The following is a 17,672-nucleotide window of genomic DNA, read 5'->3' as shown; positions in this document are numbered from 1 at the left end:
TAGGCGTGCTAGTTTGTTTCTTTTACCATAATTAACTGTCTCCTTCTTAATCTAGCACCAGCGATCTGCAATTACATTTACATTGTCTAATTTGGATTATCACAGAACTGGTGAAATAGATGATTAGAAATGCTAAAGTTGTATTAAGAAATTTGTTATCATCCTATTTTAGAATACTTGGTGGACAGCTAAGGTTGCTTTATTGGACTTTGCATCTTCCTTAGCCAGGATAGTCCTGGAACAAGTGTTAGGACTAAAGATATATTAATCGCAATAGCGGACCATCTCAATCAAGTGGCCATAGTGCAAATACTTTAATAGCCCATTTGCTCATTGTTGTTAATGAAATCCATCAACGTTCCCATTGTAATATATTACTTATAAATAGCTTTTTGCTCCCAGGCCAACAGGAAAGTAGAGATTCAAATCTGTGATGATGTATTTATTAGAATTAGAAATTTCATGTAATTTGGATGGGGGGGGCTTCAGTGCCAGATCTTCAAATGTATACAGAGTGATTGATATAAGTTTTAACACAGACTATAGCTGGTACACCCAGAGTCAGTTGCTTGCAAGTACTTGAAAAAGAGCAAACAACGGCTAAAGGTCTCCAATGCAGTGCATGCGCGCTGCGTAGGCAAGACCTAATAAATAGGTTTACTGTTTCATCACTTCCAAGGGTAGTGCATATGTCAGAATGTGTCCACACACAGGCTCTACTTCCTCAGAATCTGTTCTCACAGGGTATGGATAATCCTGGAACAACGGATGACAGGCTAAGAGGTCTGAGCTGAGGGCTTTACTGTTTTTTTTTTTTTGGATGGTTGCTATGTAGAGGGGCAGGTTCCACCAATCTAAGCTGTCTGCCTGTGACGTGTCACGGCCCTGCACCACCGGTTATTGCTGGCACTGGAGCCAAGGCCGGACTGCCAGTTTTTTCCACTGGGCATTTCCCCATGGTTTGGAGCCTTTGGGTGCCGGCTTTTAGGGCAGGGAGGCATTGATGGCACCTCCATCACTTTCTATAGCAGGCTCAGCGGAGGCTACAGGAGAGGGTGAGAAAAGTCAGAGGTGGGAGTGCGAGGGGAACGGAGAAGGGCTGGTTTGAACAGCTTTTATCAGTTGCCTTTGGTTCCTAGACCAGTCCTGAATTGATCTGAAGCAACCCTAGGTCCTGACCACGTGATTACATTTTAGAATGATGAGGTCTAAACATTGACATGAGGTATTCTGCATAAACAGCCCAGTTCTGCAAACTGTCAGCAGAATCCCACCCAACTGCTTTCTGTGTGCCATCACAGCATAAAATACTTCCCTGAGGTTCTAAAGCCAGACATCACTAGGAGTTCTACCTTTCTACTCCAACTCACGACCTAACATAGTCTTGTATGTGATCTGTTACTATATCTGCAGATGCTTAATTACTTACAGGCGTGTGAGAATGGAGTCACCTGGAGTGTTCCACTGCCATGGTGTGACTGGCAAGGACAGTTGGCAGAGCTGGTGGACTGCGCAGGGTGGGTGTCCCTTTCCCTGGGGAGGTTTTATATTTCCTTCTACTTCGCCATCTATTACTAGCCGTGTTTATCTAATAAAGAGCCAACAGAGAACCTGCAGTTTCTAGCGGGTTTCTACACCACACGCCTCCTCTTTGGATTACATCCCAGGAGCCGGGTGAGAACCAAGGATGGAGAGATGTGAACTTTAGGAACTCTTAACAAATGAGAAACAGAAAGAAAAACAATGGGGAAGGGAAGGGCAGCCCCACCAGTGCCATCACAATATGTGGGTGCCCAAGAAGAATAATAATCCACATATGTAAAGCGCGAACAATCACCCGTAAGGGTCTCTAGGCGCTGGGGGCCGTCGGGAAGATTAAGCAAGTTATTGCCCAGAGTCACATGGTGCTGGCCTAATCTGCCGCCGACGCCGGGGATCGAGCCGTGATCCCCAGATTCCGGAGTCAGTCACCCTGGCCGCGGCACCACACCTCTAAACTTTGTGTAGGGAGAAAGAGCTGCAGGCCAGGAAGCCTCTCCTTGTGCATTTCCAAGAGAAACAGTGGCTGCAAGAAGTGATGAAGCTGTACCTAAGAGAATCTGGTTCCACATGCTGCATAGCTGCCAAGGTATCAGATTGCTTATGTGAGATATTTTCATAATTTCAGTGTAAATATGAGTGACATTCAACGACTATGAGTGACACTTTCTCGAAAGCAAAATCAAGCAATCAACTGCGCGGTAAGGAAGAAAAAATACAAGGAGTATAGTGCTGATGCTCTGCGTTTCACCGTTCTTTAGACAGGATGCTGAAGAAAAGTACCAGATAGCCTGTTTTTACTAGCAGCATGAAAGCAGGAGGCAGGTGTTGCTTACCTGACATTAATGTGCATAAACCAAAGGGGATGCCGGTTCCATTATCATGGGATGACGCGAGTCACCCAAAGTGGTTTATGAGATGTCCATCCATTTGAAAGATAGTGTTTATTTTAGGTATATTTTTTCTGAATGCTTTGCCTACAGCAACTTTGTATGCATAGAGACATCTGGCTAGCCTGAATCTCGTTTAAAAAAAAAAAAGCACTGGTAATGCCAGTAGGTCTCACCTTTAGGAACTATTGGCATCGCTAATGGTTTTTAGCAATGTTGTACAGCATACTCAACACAGTGCAGCAGGGCTAAAGAGAAAAAAGGTGCTGTGATGCAGTTCATGTGGCACATTATTTTGTAGGTAAGGGCCAAAAAATTCTGATTTTATTTGCTGACCCAAGGTGAAAGGGTAATTTTTGTTTTTCAAAGTAGATTACTTACTTTCATATATATGTGGGGAAGCAACACTGAGGGCTCAGGTGGGGGAGGCTAGATGGCAGAAGCAACTTGGAAGGAGGGGGAGAAACACTTGCGGAGAGATAGCAATGCGGGAGAGAAAAAGCACGTGGGTGAGTGAGAGAAGCACACAAGGGAAACTGCTGGAAAACACATGCACTCTTGCGAATGCTTAAGCAAAAAGAAAAAAAAAAAGTAGTCCCTTAAAAGCAAGCAGTGGAACGACACAAGCAAAGAGACAATGATCCATGGGAGGGACAGACACAAGATGAGCAAGGCTAGCCATTGAACAAGAAGCAAGAAAATCAGCGCCAATATTGCCAACCAATGGTAAGTTATGGGCAGGCCTTCAGCCCACTGCAAGCTCTGGTAGCTTGACAATAGGTCTTTTGCAACCAGATAGCTATGCTGATAGCATTGATCTATAAAGAGGTTCAGGAAACCACTTCTTCCTGACAACCCAGATTCAACATACAGCTAAGAAGGAGATGAACTATTTTCAAAATAATCACTAAAAATTACCCTAGGCCTGAAAGCCTTACTGTAAAATAGCAGGATGTGCAATACAGCTATATGTTCAAATAGTCAATGCATACAAGTCTCTGTTTACTACTGGACACAGTGATCGCCTTATTTCCTAATAAGCTTAATTCCTTTTATAAGCTGTAGCTGCCGTTCCGGTAGGGTGTGAGAGCCTTAACACATTAGAAAGGTTCATCTGTGGAATAAATCTGAGAAAACGATGGCTCGATTATGCACCATCACAGGATTCCGGGCCAGTGGATCTAAAAGTACATTCCCACTGCATTCAATGTATTTAGAGAACAAATATCTAATACTCGAAAAGGCAGCCGGGTTGTAGAGGATTGCACTGCCAGGACTAGTCACAAAGGTAACAAAATATTGCCCACCTCAGATGGTCAGCTGCCACTTGACCACAAAATTAAACATTCATTCAAAGGGTATGAGAGGCAATATATATACAAGGTAAATCATATAGTATGCACAAAAAGCGAAGAAAAGAAGTCCACGTTGCTGTATGTAGCCTTAAGGTGTCTTTATTATAGATGTGCTTGGCTGGAGGACGAGACGCCACCGGATACGGCCCTCACACAGAGTTTTTTACGCAACTCTGAAGAAGCCCATGTCTGGGCGAAATGCGTTGGCTGTCCACTTATGAAAACCAAGCACATCTATAATAAAGCCACCTAAAGACTACATACAGCAATGTGGACTTTTCTTCCCTTTTTGTGCCTACTATATGATTTACCTTGTATGTATATTGCCTCTCATATTCATATCTATCCACGTGGAACACTTGTAAATGATGGTTACCCGAGGAAAAATGCCAAGATGATTTTATTGTGTTAAGATTTTATTTTATTGTGATATTAATTCATTTATTAAAACTAGACAATAGAAAACCGAACTAAAGCTGATATTTGATGCCAAATAATGTATCTTGTCACAAAAAGTTGGTTTTTCAGAGCAAAATTATTATATTTTCAGAAAATGCTAAAATATATTGTGAAAATAAAATGAAAAGCTGGTCTTGAAGAACAAGAATATTTTCTGAAAACAGCAAGCTGGTTTTTAAGACCCACTTAGTGCGTGGTGGAAACTGACAAGCTGGTGTTCAGGGGTAAAATATGTGCATTTTTCAAAATATATTAACGTTGATAGTTGTGGGATAGCTCATGCAGAATTTGGGACACATATTGTAAACATAGGTCCTAATTAAGAGCCGCACTGTACTGTCTGCATTACATTTACCTCTACCAGCCCCAGTAACATGCAATTATAACTTCAACCCAATGGAATCGTTGATTACAAATTCCGCGGGGTTTAACACTTACATTTTCCACCTGCTCTGAGCAGATGGTAAATATATTTGGGGGCTTCTGGGTGGGGTGTACGGAGTGTGTATTCACCACGCTTTAAGAAAGAAAAAAATGGCAAGGCCTGGTAGCCAAAGCCTCGAGCAATTTCACAGTGCAACATTACCACATGATAGAACCAGGGCTAGTGTTCATATACCTGGTAAATTCGAGTCAGGAACACTTACCACACTGCATCATTCAGCCAGAAATGCATCTGGTAATCCCACTCTGCCCAACTGGTAACCAGGACCACACTAGTATCATTTAATTGGTTCCTGAGGACACTTGCCTGTGTGTTTGGAAATGATTTCCCGTTTCCTGGTCAAGATCTATAGATTAGTAAGACATTGCTGTCTACCTGCTGTCAGAGGACTGAACATTCCATGTCAATGGAACCTAAAGCATATGGTGCTATCTGAGCCCGAATGATAACTCTGCTTTATAAGGGAATGCATATACATTTGATAATCTGAGGAACAGATTAATTGCCCAAATTGATAGGTCTGTGCCATTTTAAATTCTCCATTGCCACCAGACTGAGAATATATTTCGAAAAACCAGAATGTGAAAATGAAAGGATATGCACGTTAGAGGTGAAGGTATAAGCCTTGCGAGGAAAGGCAGAATGCCAGGTCAAACAGTTTTTAAGTGACTGTAAACACCAGCTTAAACACCCCCATGGAGTAAGAGCTGAACCTGGCAGACGAGGAGTCGTCCTTCAAAACGGCTTGGGATATCCATGGCTTTTTGGCAACTTCTTAAAAGAAAATAATGGATATTTCACATCTGATTCCACAAAATTTGTAGTAGAACTATCAGTGGATGAGTGGGGCACGTTTCAACTTTTAATTATTCTGGTGGAGGGGGTGAGGGCACCGCAGAAGGTTCTCTGGGTGACTTCTACAGGTTCCTTCGCCAGGGGCTGAGCTGCGTCTGTTCTTTTCACAGGCCTCTTCGGAGTAACTGTTTTTTTCTTGGGTCTAGGAAGTAGAAGTATATCATATATACATTCGGAAGCCTTCTTTGCGCTTTCCACTGGAGTCTGGGAGATGTCAACATTACTCTCTGGAAATAATTTGATTACAGAGTTTTCTAGGTTTTGGTCTGCGTCTGCGAAACTCAAACTAGTAAAAAAGGGGGGCGAAGGATCTTCATCAAATCGTTAAACAAGAAAGTATTACAATATACAGAAGTTGCACTTTATATGGATAGGCCCTGGTGGCCGATCAAACCATATACTAAAATAGTGGTATAAGTACCACGACTAGGAAAGAAAGAAGGCCTAGGGCCTCTAGAATCGCTGGGCCTACAAGGAGCTAACTTCAGTTAGTGACCAGGAGGTCCACGGGTCGCATGTGCAGTGAGGAAAGTTACACGTGGGCTCCCATAGGTTTTCAATGGGTGCGTAAAAGTTCAAAAGTTACTGCTAAAAGGGTCTTCTGGTTGAACTACGAAATCAAGACTTCAGATCTAGACATTAGAGATGTTACTCTACACTTGTGCACCGGAGTGCCAGCTTTACCTCACCCACAGGAAGTGGGTGCATAGGTCTCGAAGTGCGTCGGGTTTCGTCTATCTGTTCAATGGAGCCTGATGACAAAGATGCTGCAGGCGGTCGGTCCAGAAGAGATGCGGTGGATCCAAGGGTGGATCGGAAGTGTAGAAGACCTGAAAGCAGAGTAGACAGTGTTCACAGTCACTAGCCAGTGACCGGCGTGGCACCAGGTAGGTACCAGGCGATGTCGGGTGCAAACAGGTGAAGAGGTGTAGCCTGTCTCTGCAGCCACGTGGTCCCTGAAGGTCGACGACATCCAGGAGTCGGTTCACGAGCTGTCCCATGCAGGTTCTCGCTGTCGGCAGTGTCAGCGACTCAAAGGAAGCAAACAAGCCTTGGCAAAAGCAGGAGTCGCAGGAATCGAAGAAAGCTTGTGGTTCTGACCAGCAAGGTCAGAGGGGCTGCTCCTTGGGAGGGCAGCAGGGGCCAGTCTGGAGCAACCAGACCAGCGTCGTAGTTTTCAATTAGGTTCGCCAAAATGGCCACTAGCCAACGGGCCAGGGACCGGGCAGGCGCGTCGAGTCGCGAAGTGCAGAGGGGCCCCACGCAGATTGTGGAGATGCTGGAGGGCTCACCTTTGGTGCAGATGCTGCTCGGATGTTGGGCTTCTCAGGACCCAAAGCACAACTCGGAGGGAGCCTCTGTCGTCGCGCTTGCAGCTTGTCGAGTGTCTTTCAAGATGGCTGGCTCCATGTGTCTCGGTGCCTCCACGGGTTCCTTCTTTGCAGGGACTGAGGATCGGGCTGCGAGAGGTCTGGAGGTCCAGTTCTTGTTGGGCTCTGGGCTCGGGCTCCGGCAGGAGGCGGCGGCAAAGCAGACGTCGACTCGCTGGATGGTGCTTGCGTTAGCAAGATGGTCACTCCCTGACCACAGGGGAGATTTCCTCCAGTCTTCTGTGCAGCAGAACGTCGAAGTTCCCGTCTTCTTCTTAGTTTCAAGTTGATTCCAGGATGTCTGAAGTCTTAGGACACAGCTCCTACCTTTAAGCGGATTCTAGGGGCCGGACTACCTGCTAGGTCCCTCCCTAAGGGTGGGACCAGGAAGGGGGGTGGTTACACCCCCAATCCTTTGTCCAGCTCGCCCCAGGTCCGGGGCTGGTGTGCCCCAGGACCGGTTTGAACTGGCATATGCACCGAGGCTCCTTGTGAGTCTCAGGCATGTCTGATTCTATTCAAGCCCTACCTGACCAATACACAAAATCCTGTCTGGGGTGGTGCTCGCACCTCCCCTGGCAGGAAACCCTTTGTCCACGTCTCCCAAGCTGGAAGGACTCCCAGCAGCAGGAGGGCAGACTTGTGTCGGTGGTGGCAGCGTCCATTTTGTGAAGCTGAGGCTATGTCTGATTTTACCCGGATTTCAGGATCTGTACATGTCGTGTCCCTCTAGAAGGGTGGAATGCTAACCCCGTCGCCAGAACTGGCGAGGGGTTAGTATTCCAATTCGTATGACACCTTACTCGACATGTTTTGATAAAGCCAAACCAAAGATAGCATTTAACCGCGAGGTTCATAATGCACTCAAGAGTATATGGTATGACGATATCTGGAAACGGTAGAAGGAAGTTGTTTCGACCACTGCAGACAGGCTCAGCTCATGCCAGAGCACTATCTCACATGGAACCAAGCACTCTGCCTTCAGGATTGTTAAGGCCTGCCATAGGAGTGACTTATAGGTTAACATGTGTCCCATTTAAGGTTAGGTATAGGTATACTACACCTACGTAAGAGGTGGTTACACCAACTTACCCCAGCTGAGTGATCAGCCAGTTGTGTCAAATTGTTAGGCCAGGCCAGGGGTGGCACAATACATGCTTCAGCCCCTGGTAGGCCTTAGAAACACCAATGCCCTGGGTACCTAGTGTACACTGGTACAGGGGGCTCACAGGGTGATCCAATTCCAATTGGTTATGTACCTAGGGTACATGGAGTCCATTTTAAAGAGAGAGCAGATAGGCTGAGATCCTGAATGGCAGGATCTCAGGCCAACTAAGTCGAAAAACCAGCTAGACACTAGGCAAAAAGTTGGGGGTAACCATAGTCAGATATCCACCTTCCTACACCTACCCACTGCGCCCACCGTGCTCTTTATGGCGAGGGCGTAGGCTGCCATTTTGCTGGTCCGTAGTGGTGGGACCACCTCATCGTTTGAGCAGTGCTGATTGAGAAGTTACTGTTACAAGAAGGGGGCAGTATCCTGAAAGATTGGTAGGTAGACATAGAGGACAGGTTGAATGCGCAGCAGGAGTAAAAATGTCTGAGCAAAGGGTTATTGGTACTGGACTTGTTTACTACCTTTGTTGAGGCTCACTATGAGTGTCCAGGTATCAGACCTAGTACTCCTCCCCCCCTGACCCCCCCAAGAGTTACCCATGCCAGGGGTAATCACTAACTCTGGTGGGGGTGTGGGAATTACCAGTTTTACATAGATTAATAAATTAACAATGGAATGTGTCCTTCCATACCAAATGCCCCTGGTGAGTCCTCAATCTCACCTTTCAGCTCATTGGTCGGTCGAAAAGATAACGGATCCAGGGAATTGACACCGATCTTGAAATCCTGATGGGGCCGCTCCCATTCGAACTAAAGGGCCACGCGACACGATGACCCAAGTGTCTAAAGAAAGAGGTTCCCTGGGCACAACGGGTTTGGCACTTAATTACAGAGATGTTTTTGGGAATTCACGTTTACCCCAGATTCAGCTGTGAGTTTTGGTCCCAAGAGTAAAGAAATGTTTACAGTTTGAGAATTCAGATTCAGTCAGCTCAATGACAAGAGATTATGGATCATAATCTGACTGTACGGTATGCAGCTTCAGAAGAATAAACGTTTTACTACTGACCAGTATAGCTCTGAAATGCTGACAGTAAGCCGGAGCGCTGTCCAGCGGGGGTTTCTTTATGAGGACAGGTGAGTGTTTTACAAAGCTGAATGTAGACCAAGCACAGGCCTCTAGTGCCTGAAGGAGCGCGAGGCCAACCCGCTCCATCCAATCCTGGCGCTGCTCTCGTGCAGCATGAGAGCAGCTTCTGGATTGGTTGGAGGGTCCTTTCCACAGTCTTCAGATGGACAGCGAATAGGGCGTGGAGTTCATGGGAAGAACAATTTTGTTGTATTTAATTAATATAATGAGCAATGCATGTACTGTTTGTTTTATTTTGGAGGGAGGGGTTGTTTTTATTTGGCCATTTGAGAGAGTTTTTTTTAGCTTGGGTTCCTAAGGAGGGAAAATCTGTTTTTGTTTTTTGCAGGTGGTGGGCACTTCTTTCGCCCCAGCGCCCCATCACTCTGAAAGGTCACCAGTCACTCCTGGTTCTGGCCAAGCAATGCGCCATACAGCGGTTTACTGAGCTAGAGGGCAGATTTCCACTTATGCTTTATGTAGCGTGGAGTGGTGAGCCTCACAATTTCTTGGCCAGTTCCTGCACAAGAAGAGGAATAATGGTAGCCTTCCCACTCAATGACGGTCTGCTTCTTAGACGCGTCCGTACAACTTCCTTTTTCTGATTTAATCTGTATTCAATATTATGCCACAATGTTCAATCAAATACAATTTGGGATGCTGTGTGAAAGATGAATGTGCATGAATAACGAACCCAAGACAACTTTGAAGCAAGAAGATGCTAAATATTTTATTGCTTCCATGTAATGCACTCAACAGTGTGTACCAAAGTACAAGACAACACCATCCTAACTATCACAAGCTAAGGCCACCTCCTTCTCTGACGCGACTATGCAGGAAATGCCTTTAATGCGTGGCAAAGGTACACCTTTTAATCAAATAAATTACTTGATTTTTTTTCCATTTCTTGATATTGATTGGACTTTAAATACAGTCACCGTTTAACAACTTTATTTGTAAAATTCAAGCTACTGTTACCAGAGACATGTTGCTATGCGGACTATAAGTTTGTTTCACATCAACGTAAAATACTTGTTGAAATGCAAGACTTCGTATAGTACACCCCTTACATAGGTTCCTGGGTTAACAACCTTTATTGTCCTTCTGCTGCCCCAGTTGATGGTGATCACATTGTGTTCAATTTCGCGTTTTAAATCTATTCGGGAACCAGAGTCGAGTTTGCATCTGCCATTCTGTCCCTCTTCATACAGATTTTAAGATTCAATGTGTTTGATCCCTCATCTATAGTTGCTCTTAATTTGTGAAGTGCCTCCATATGTTCCACATTTTACCCCACCACACGTGAATGGGGGAGGGGAGTAGCTTGCTGCTTCCAGGCCCGCACAGTACGGTCATACATGATGTAAATTCAGATGTTGCAGTGAAACTATCAATAATGTCGCAGGTCATGTCATGAGTAATGCAATATGTGAGGTAAATAGAGATGCTTGGCGAGGGTGCAATTTATTCTTACATTACAGCACAAGTTAAATGTATTTAGGCTAAATATAACTTGTGGATTTTAGTGGTTTTGTTAGTTTAAAACGGTAGCTGTTAACTGATATTTTCACCTAGCTATAACGTCCCTTTAATCTTTGGGTTTTCTACTTAATTTTTAAGGCTTTTTTTTTTTTTTTTTACATAGAGAAAGATATTATTACAATTCGTAAATATAATGTGACTTAACCCTTTGTTTTTGTCAGTGAATTCTAATCTTTTCAAGTAAAGTAAGATGTCTCTCAACGTGCACGGTGTGTGGTTAGGCCCTGTGCCTAACCCCTTTCCGCTGCACATAGCAGACTATGTCATGCAACAATTTAAAGGGTGTTATTCTAAGTAAAGCAGACCTTCTGACATTGTCAAAGGGGCCGAACACCAAAATGTAAACAAGCATTTGCAATGCAATAGGTCTCGAATTTACGGGAGTTTAAGCTATTAGCATTGTAAATGACAATGTGTTTCATTTATGTTTCAAAAACCAAAACATAAATAAAAGGCATTGTCATTTACAATGCCAATAGCTCAAACTCGCGTAAATGCGAGACCTATTGCATTGCAGATGCTTGTTTTTGTCTGTGTACATCAAGGTGACACTGGATTCTTGGCTGCTGCTGATTCATTATGACATTCAACATTCTCTACAAAATCTTCTTTACAAAATGGCAACGGATTGTCTACGAACTGCTGAAGAAACAACATACATTTACCTGCCATCATCAAGATAACTCCAAAGACTAAAATTGAGAGCATACTGAAATATCGTGAGTTTGCATTTTCTATAAATCGGATTGTATCTTTTTAAAAGCATCCTTTGCGTGGATAGTCCTGAGCTCTGCAAAACAGGCTTCAACATCTAGGAACATTAGTAACGAAGCCACTCCTGTTGATGCTTTTAGGGAACAATCTTTCAGTCCTGGGGCAGGATTAAACAAGGACAACACTGGATGTTACTTAAATAGTAAAGGGCTATTGCACATTTAGCATGCATTTCTCAGCAGAGCACAAGCCAGCCATTTCTGTAGGTATTGTAATCCCACTCCCCACCTGCAATATTAGATCCAATCACAGCATTATCCACAGAAGCCGATTGAAGACTAAAACAGACATCAACAGCACCATCACAGTGAGTCTCAAAAACCATTTGAAAGTGAATGATCTCGCACACAACACCAAGGCAAACTCGGAAATAATGCAGTCTGACATAACAGGGATCCACCAGGAAGAAGCTCAGAAGCTGAAATCAGAATATACAATGTTGGATACTCAGAAGCAAAAATAAGAAAAGAGTAATTGCTTTGTCTAAATCCTTATGTTTATCTCGTCAAAGAGACTTAGCTGAGTTGGAAGTTCGCAGCTGCTTGTGGTGTTTAAAGAGGACCCTAAATCAAGCGTGGAATTTCTCGAAATGTGGTTCCCGATGGCACTAATAATCAACGTAAAAAATGACTTTGAACGTGAAGTAGCCCACACACTGTCAACTCCTAAGTCTCAAAATTCCAAGGACCATTGTATACAAAGTCCTCCGATACCAACAGGTAGAAACTTTTTGGACTATTTGTGATATAACAAACAGATCCTGTGGGAAGGAGTGAAGGTCAACATTTTCCAGGAATACTCCAAAGACACTGCCCTCCTTCGGAAAGGCTTGTGCGCGCTCACCCCGAGGCTGAAAAGTATAAATTTGCCATTTTGCATTTGTCAGCCAAAATGTGTGTCTTTCTAGGAAAAATCTCGGAATCGGAACTGGACATGAAAGCACAGAATGCAAAAGTACTTTTTCATAAAATCTGTTTTTTGTCTCCAATAGTTTCGTTAAAATTACTTCTACCAAAATGCTATGAAGTCCCAAAGCTATCTGATGATGGTTTCTCTCAGCTACGCCATTTCTCTTATTGTTGCCTTCTTGAAATGCTCCTTTTGTCCTATGAATGATTTTCCAATAGTTTTGGCATTATGCTGAAAGAAATGTTAGTGTAGGTAGGTTAAGTAGTGTGACACCTAGAATTATTTCAATAAGTTAATCAGCAGCAAGTAACTTTATTTCGGTTCGTTGAACCATAAAAGTGCAGAATACAAGTATTAAAAGGTTCTCTTGCTCCACATTTTATCCTCATCTAATGATTTCATCTCTGACTTTGGTTTGTGAGTCATAACCCGAGACGATAATTGATAAAGCAATGTATTTAAACATTTTAATTGCTTCACAAAAATATAAACAAAGTAAACAACATTTTAAGGCATCACTTCTGAAGCACAGGTTAATGCCACATATTTATTTTTTCATTATATTGCTTTTATCAAACAATCTGCTTATACATGCACAATTACTGAAAAACGTAGTAGTGGACAACAGCGCTGGCTTAATCTTTATGACACGCTAACAAAAGATGTGCCTCCAACAAATTCTTAACTATCATTAAGGAATAAGCTGATCTCAGAGGGTTACAGAGGGCGCAACATCACTATATAAACACAGTTAAAGTGTGGATTGCAATAACGAAGAGGGTCGTCCCTGTTCAGATATGATTCATCAGTATTACAAAAAAGACATATAAAAAATGTAAACATGTGGGAATTATGAAGCTTTTTCTTTTAAATCAACAAATTGGATGAGGTATTGTAAGTTTAACAACTCGCATGAGTTGGAAGGAGGCAGAAAAAGGGTAACTATCCAAAGCAGGAGACGCAAGCAAGGAGGGACAGGGTAAGGCACCAGCAAAAAAAAAAAAAATAACGAGCACCTTATTCTGGTGCCATGCGCTTTTTTCAGCTGTGCTCCCCTGCTACTGCTCAAGCAGAACCCGTCTAAACTTACTTTTGGTCGCAGAGGTCAGGTTCTTCTTGCCCTCTGTCAGCAGCTCTTTAATAAACTTGTTGGTTTTTTCCAGCTCCACCTCGTGAGCTCGTATCGTTTCCAGCAACCACGTACTGTCCAGGTAGCAGTCGCTGAACTCCCGTGGCTGCAATCCCATGATTAAAAAGAGTTTGATATCTCCGATTGACTCTGCCGAGCGAGATGCCGGCCCTGCTCCCGAAGTATGCTCAGCAGCAGCACCCTCTATAAGGGGGTGTGGAGGACAGATGAAAGCTCTGTTGGTGAAGGGACAAGGGAGAGATAGCAGCACTGCCTTAGAATTGGGATAGCAGCAGCGATGGCATCGGAGCAGGCCCAGCACCCGGCCTCCACCACATCCCCAAAACAGTAAAGTAACCTCGGCCATGCAGATCCCCAGGTGTCCCGCAAGTGGTGTGCGGTGCTAAAAATAATTTTTTTAAAGCAGGCATCTCGGAACGGTGGCGGGGGCGGGCAAACACGGCACAGGAAGACGTAATATAAATGAGACAACAGCGTCAGTGGTGTGTGTGTGTACTTGCGCACTGAAAATAAAAAAACAATCATTGGCCACGCGGGCGAAATTGAGGCAGACGCGGCCGCGATTCACAAAAGCTTTGAAATAACAAAAGCATTAACATACACAAGCTTTGGCAACGCGGCCGCGAAAGTGAAAGTGACTACGGTGCTACGGAGGAAAGACTCATGGCGCTGCGCGCGTGCACGTTCACGTGCACTGCAGCTTTAGGCCACGGCAGCACTTTGAAAAGCCTGTATACAAAATGTCTCGGCCAGATCAGCGCAAGCGCTGGATCAGGTCGAGACCTAAAAACAGTGGGGCTACTGGCTTTATCAAGTGGTCAGGACATGAACATATATTAGGAAGACTTATTGGCTTTGTCAGAGAATAACAAATAAGTGCAATCAACTGAATATTTTATATATTCGCACACTGCAATGTTTTTAATAATCGTTACTGTCAACATTTTTCAGTAAAGCATTTTTTTTTTAATCATTTCGTAGTATTTAAGAAAACATTTTTGAGGCCACAAACCATTTCTATATAACCAACTACGAATTGTCCCTGCACTCCAGCTGAAAAGCATATTACCCCAGTTGGAGTGCTTAACCCTTTCGCTGCTAGGACCCCTTCACCCCCCCGCCCCTCCCCCCCCCCTTGCTAAGCCTTTTTTTTTGGCTATTTGGCGTTTAGGACCCTGTAACTTTTTGTCCAAATAAGGTCTCCACGCCAGATTTGCGTCCATTTCTTTCAACATCATAGGGATTTTAAAGGTACCCAGGGCTTGTGGATTTCCCTGAAGGGGACTCAGAAATTAGCCAAAATACAGCTGAATGTTTTTTTTGGAGGAAAAATGCGAGAAAAGTGCTGGAGAAGAAAGCGTCTGTTTTTCCCTGCAAATGGTATCAAAGGGTTTGTGATGCTGAAATCACCATCTTCACAGCTTTCAGGGACAGGCAGACTTTTGTCAGAAAACCAAAATTTTTTTACACAGTTTTGGCATTTTACTTGGACATAGCCTATTTTTTTCAAATTTTTAGGTCGAGCCTACAGTGCTTGCACTGTCAGGCGATTTGTTGGATGTATTTGTGGGGTCCGACTCCTACCACGTTTTTGGATAGGCTATTGTGTTTGTCCTTTAAACATCAGAGCCTGCAAATGGTGGGTGTATGTCCCACCTTTTTTCAAAAGTTAACTCCCCTGGAGTATTGCCACAGTAGCGAGCAGCGGTGCGTACAGCAGCAGCTGCTGCTACTGTGGGAGACACGCTTTGCTCCAATAGCTCGTCAATCGATGGGTAAGTATTGGGCGGGAACTATCTTTTCAAGCTGTCAAATATGAATTAGCTTGATGACTTTCTTCCCCGTTTTGCCAGCATGCTTATAATTGGATTCCTGCACTTTGTAGCTCCTTTTTAGGTCTCGCCTAGCGAAGCAGCGCATGCTCTGCTCGCCTTGGTGAGATCTGTTGTTGCCGCTTTCTGTGCCGAAAGGTGGAGGAGATAGGACATGTGTACGCGCACGGCAGGCAGCGTTAGCACAGGGGACAGCGTACGGCTTGGCTCACCTCAACGTGCGCATGGCGTGCTTTCGCTTTCCCCTGGAAACAGACATGGCCTCCGAGACTAAGCGGCAGGTAAGGGTTCATTCCTTCTCGGCTTATTAATGCATGCAGTCAGTTTTCCAGCTGCCCGAAGAGATACTTTGGTTTCTGGATGCCTGGAATTTCTCAATGTCCTACTTTAGAAATTTTAAATCGAATGTATTAGATAAGTGCTCTTCCACTCCAAAGGAAAAGCCATACAGCTCTCACTTTCTATTCGTTTGTGACTAAACTCTAAGCTATGTCACGCATAAAACATTCAGTTACAGCCAAGAAAATTCTTATAAACAAGCACAAAGTTCCTGTTTGCCATAGGCAAGGCAAGGTACATTAATTAACTTCCCAAAAGTTATATAAAGGAGGCTTCGCACATCTTTTTTTTTTTTAGCCTCTTGTACTCAAAGATAACAATTTGGAAACCCGACACAGATGGAGACTCGGAACGTTCTAGCAAGCTACAGTTCTCCAAGTGGGCACCATATGCTACTGAAGATCTATACAAGAAAAACAATATTTAAGCATTTTAAGGTTTCAGTCCTTCATGCAAAGACCTAATTGACTCAAGAGATATCGTTCCATTACTTGATGATTTTACCGTAAAAAGGTAGGATGAAGTTGGCATGTGGGAAGAATACTTTACAGGAAGCACAATTAAAGCCCTGAAGGTTAATTTCAAAGTCCATATTGGAGCATAGCCGTTGGTAGAATGGCACATACAATAACATTTTAGCACACTAGCATTGGCACAATAGAACTTGGTAATTTGGTTTATAGCAAGCTATCAAATAGAAATTAATTGGACAATGGTATCTTATCACATAACTCAAAGTTATAATGGACGATATTTCCTACAATTGGCAAGAACTGGCTTTATCATAAGTCTGTTTGTAGTGAGGTGTGGAAATTAAATGCTTAATTCATAAGCACTACTAACGCAGAGGAAAATAAACCTATTTGAAAATGGATGCAGTATAATACATAGTACCAATGCCATCAGCTCAGGTCTGCCTCCATTGCCCAATTGATAAGATTCGGCTTTTTGTGGCACATAGCATGGTTACGTCCAAAATTTTATACATTAAAAAAATTAAAAAATTGCCCTGGTTTTTTAATTGACCCTCCTACCTAATAACTAGCCTACACTGACCTCTCATAGTTGATAGATGATTCTAATTGCAGACTCCTCACATTTACGAGGCACAAACTGAATCAGGAAGCTTTAGATAGAAGCCCTCCCGCACATCATGTGGTGGTGTACAGCTCCAAGTAGGCTGTGTTTTACTCAGGAAGTGAGAGAGACACTTATTAGTTCCTTTCCGCACCCTGACATGCAGATCCAGAGCTCCACTCCCACTTGCATTGGTCTTTTATTGGCTCCCAAAATGAAATCCAATGTGCAATGGAACAATGCCCCCGCCTACAACTGCACTTTTCGAACCATGGAGTGACTGCAGGGTCGTCACAGTCCCTGTACAAGTTACATCTTTAGTGTCTGGGTTCAGGGCACAACTCAAAGTCATGTGATGAGTGCGCCCTCATGCACCCAAAGTTGATCTAGGGCCATGAAAGCTAAATTTCAAACACAGGAAGAAGTCCTAGGCCTCACCAAAGTCCTTCTTCAAGTTAAGAATGTAGACCAACTGCCAAGGCAACTTGCAAAACAAGTCTTCACAATCCAAGTCCTCCAGGAGTTCAACCATCCTTCCTCTCTAGCAGTAGGGAAGTTGTGAGAGTGAAAAGGTACCACTCAATGTTGATCCAGTACCTACATTTCCTGATGCACCCAAAGTTCCAAACCATTGGTGGTATCACAGCAGATCATGGCCTTTAATAAGACCATGCTGCATATCTTTGGCACTCTTCCTGTTCCCTGTGGAGCATCTACAGGTCCCAATGATCCATATGTACCATCAACTAAATTACTTCTAGCAGATCTTTTCTCTGAGCCGTCTGAACCCCTTGGACCAGAGCCATCACAGGTTAAGCACCAAGTCAGAGATCCAGATCTGTCCCTCTTTCTTGCATGGTCACACCCCGAATCTGCTACAGCGCAACCGGA

At 43.8% G+C, this 17,672-nt stretch overlaps 1 protein-coding gene across 2 annotated transcripts in view; it reads right to left on the bottom strand.

Annotated features, from left to right (window-relative positions):
* Positions 1 to 4,182: 4,182 nt before the first annotated feature.
* LOC146771982 (E3 ubiquitin-protein ligase TRIM38-like) overlaps positions 4,183 to 17,672 on the bottom strand; it is a 93,607-nt gene continuing 80,117 nt past the window's right edge. For both annotated transcript variants that reach the window (XM_085640276.1, XM_085640277.1), the window contains one exon: positions 4,183 to 5,920. In XM_085640276.1, the coding sequence (XP_085496402.1) occupies positions 5,906 to 5,920 (15 nt within the window). In that variant the 3' untranslated portion in view covers positions 4,183 to 5,905. The remainder of the gene's footprint in view (positions 5,921 to 17,672) is intronic.

The sequence above is a fragment of the Triturus cristatus genome, unplaced genomic scaffold (genome assembly GCF_964204655.1).
Source record: "Triturus cristatus unplaced genomic scaffold, aTriCri1.1 SCAFFOLD_168, whole genome shotgun sequence".
Taxonomy (NCBI): Eukaryota; Metazoa; Chordata; class Amphibia; order Caudata; family Salamandridae; genus Triturus; species Triturus cristatus.
The sequence above is the reverse complement of the archived record's forward strand: the minus strand, read 5'-3'. Positions and strand labels throughout refer to the sequence as shown.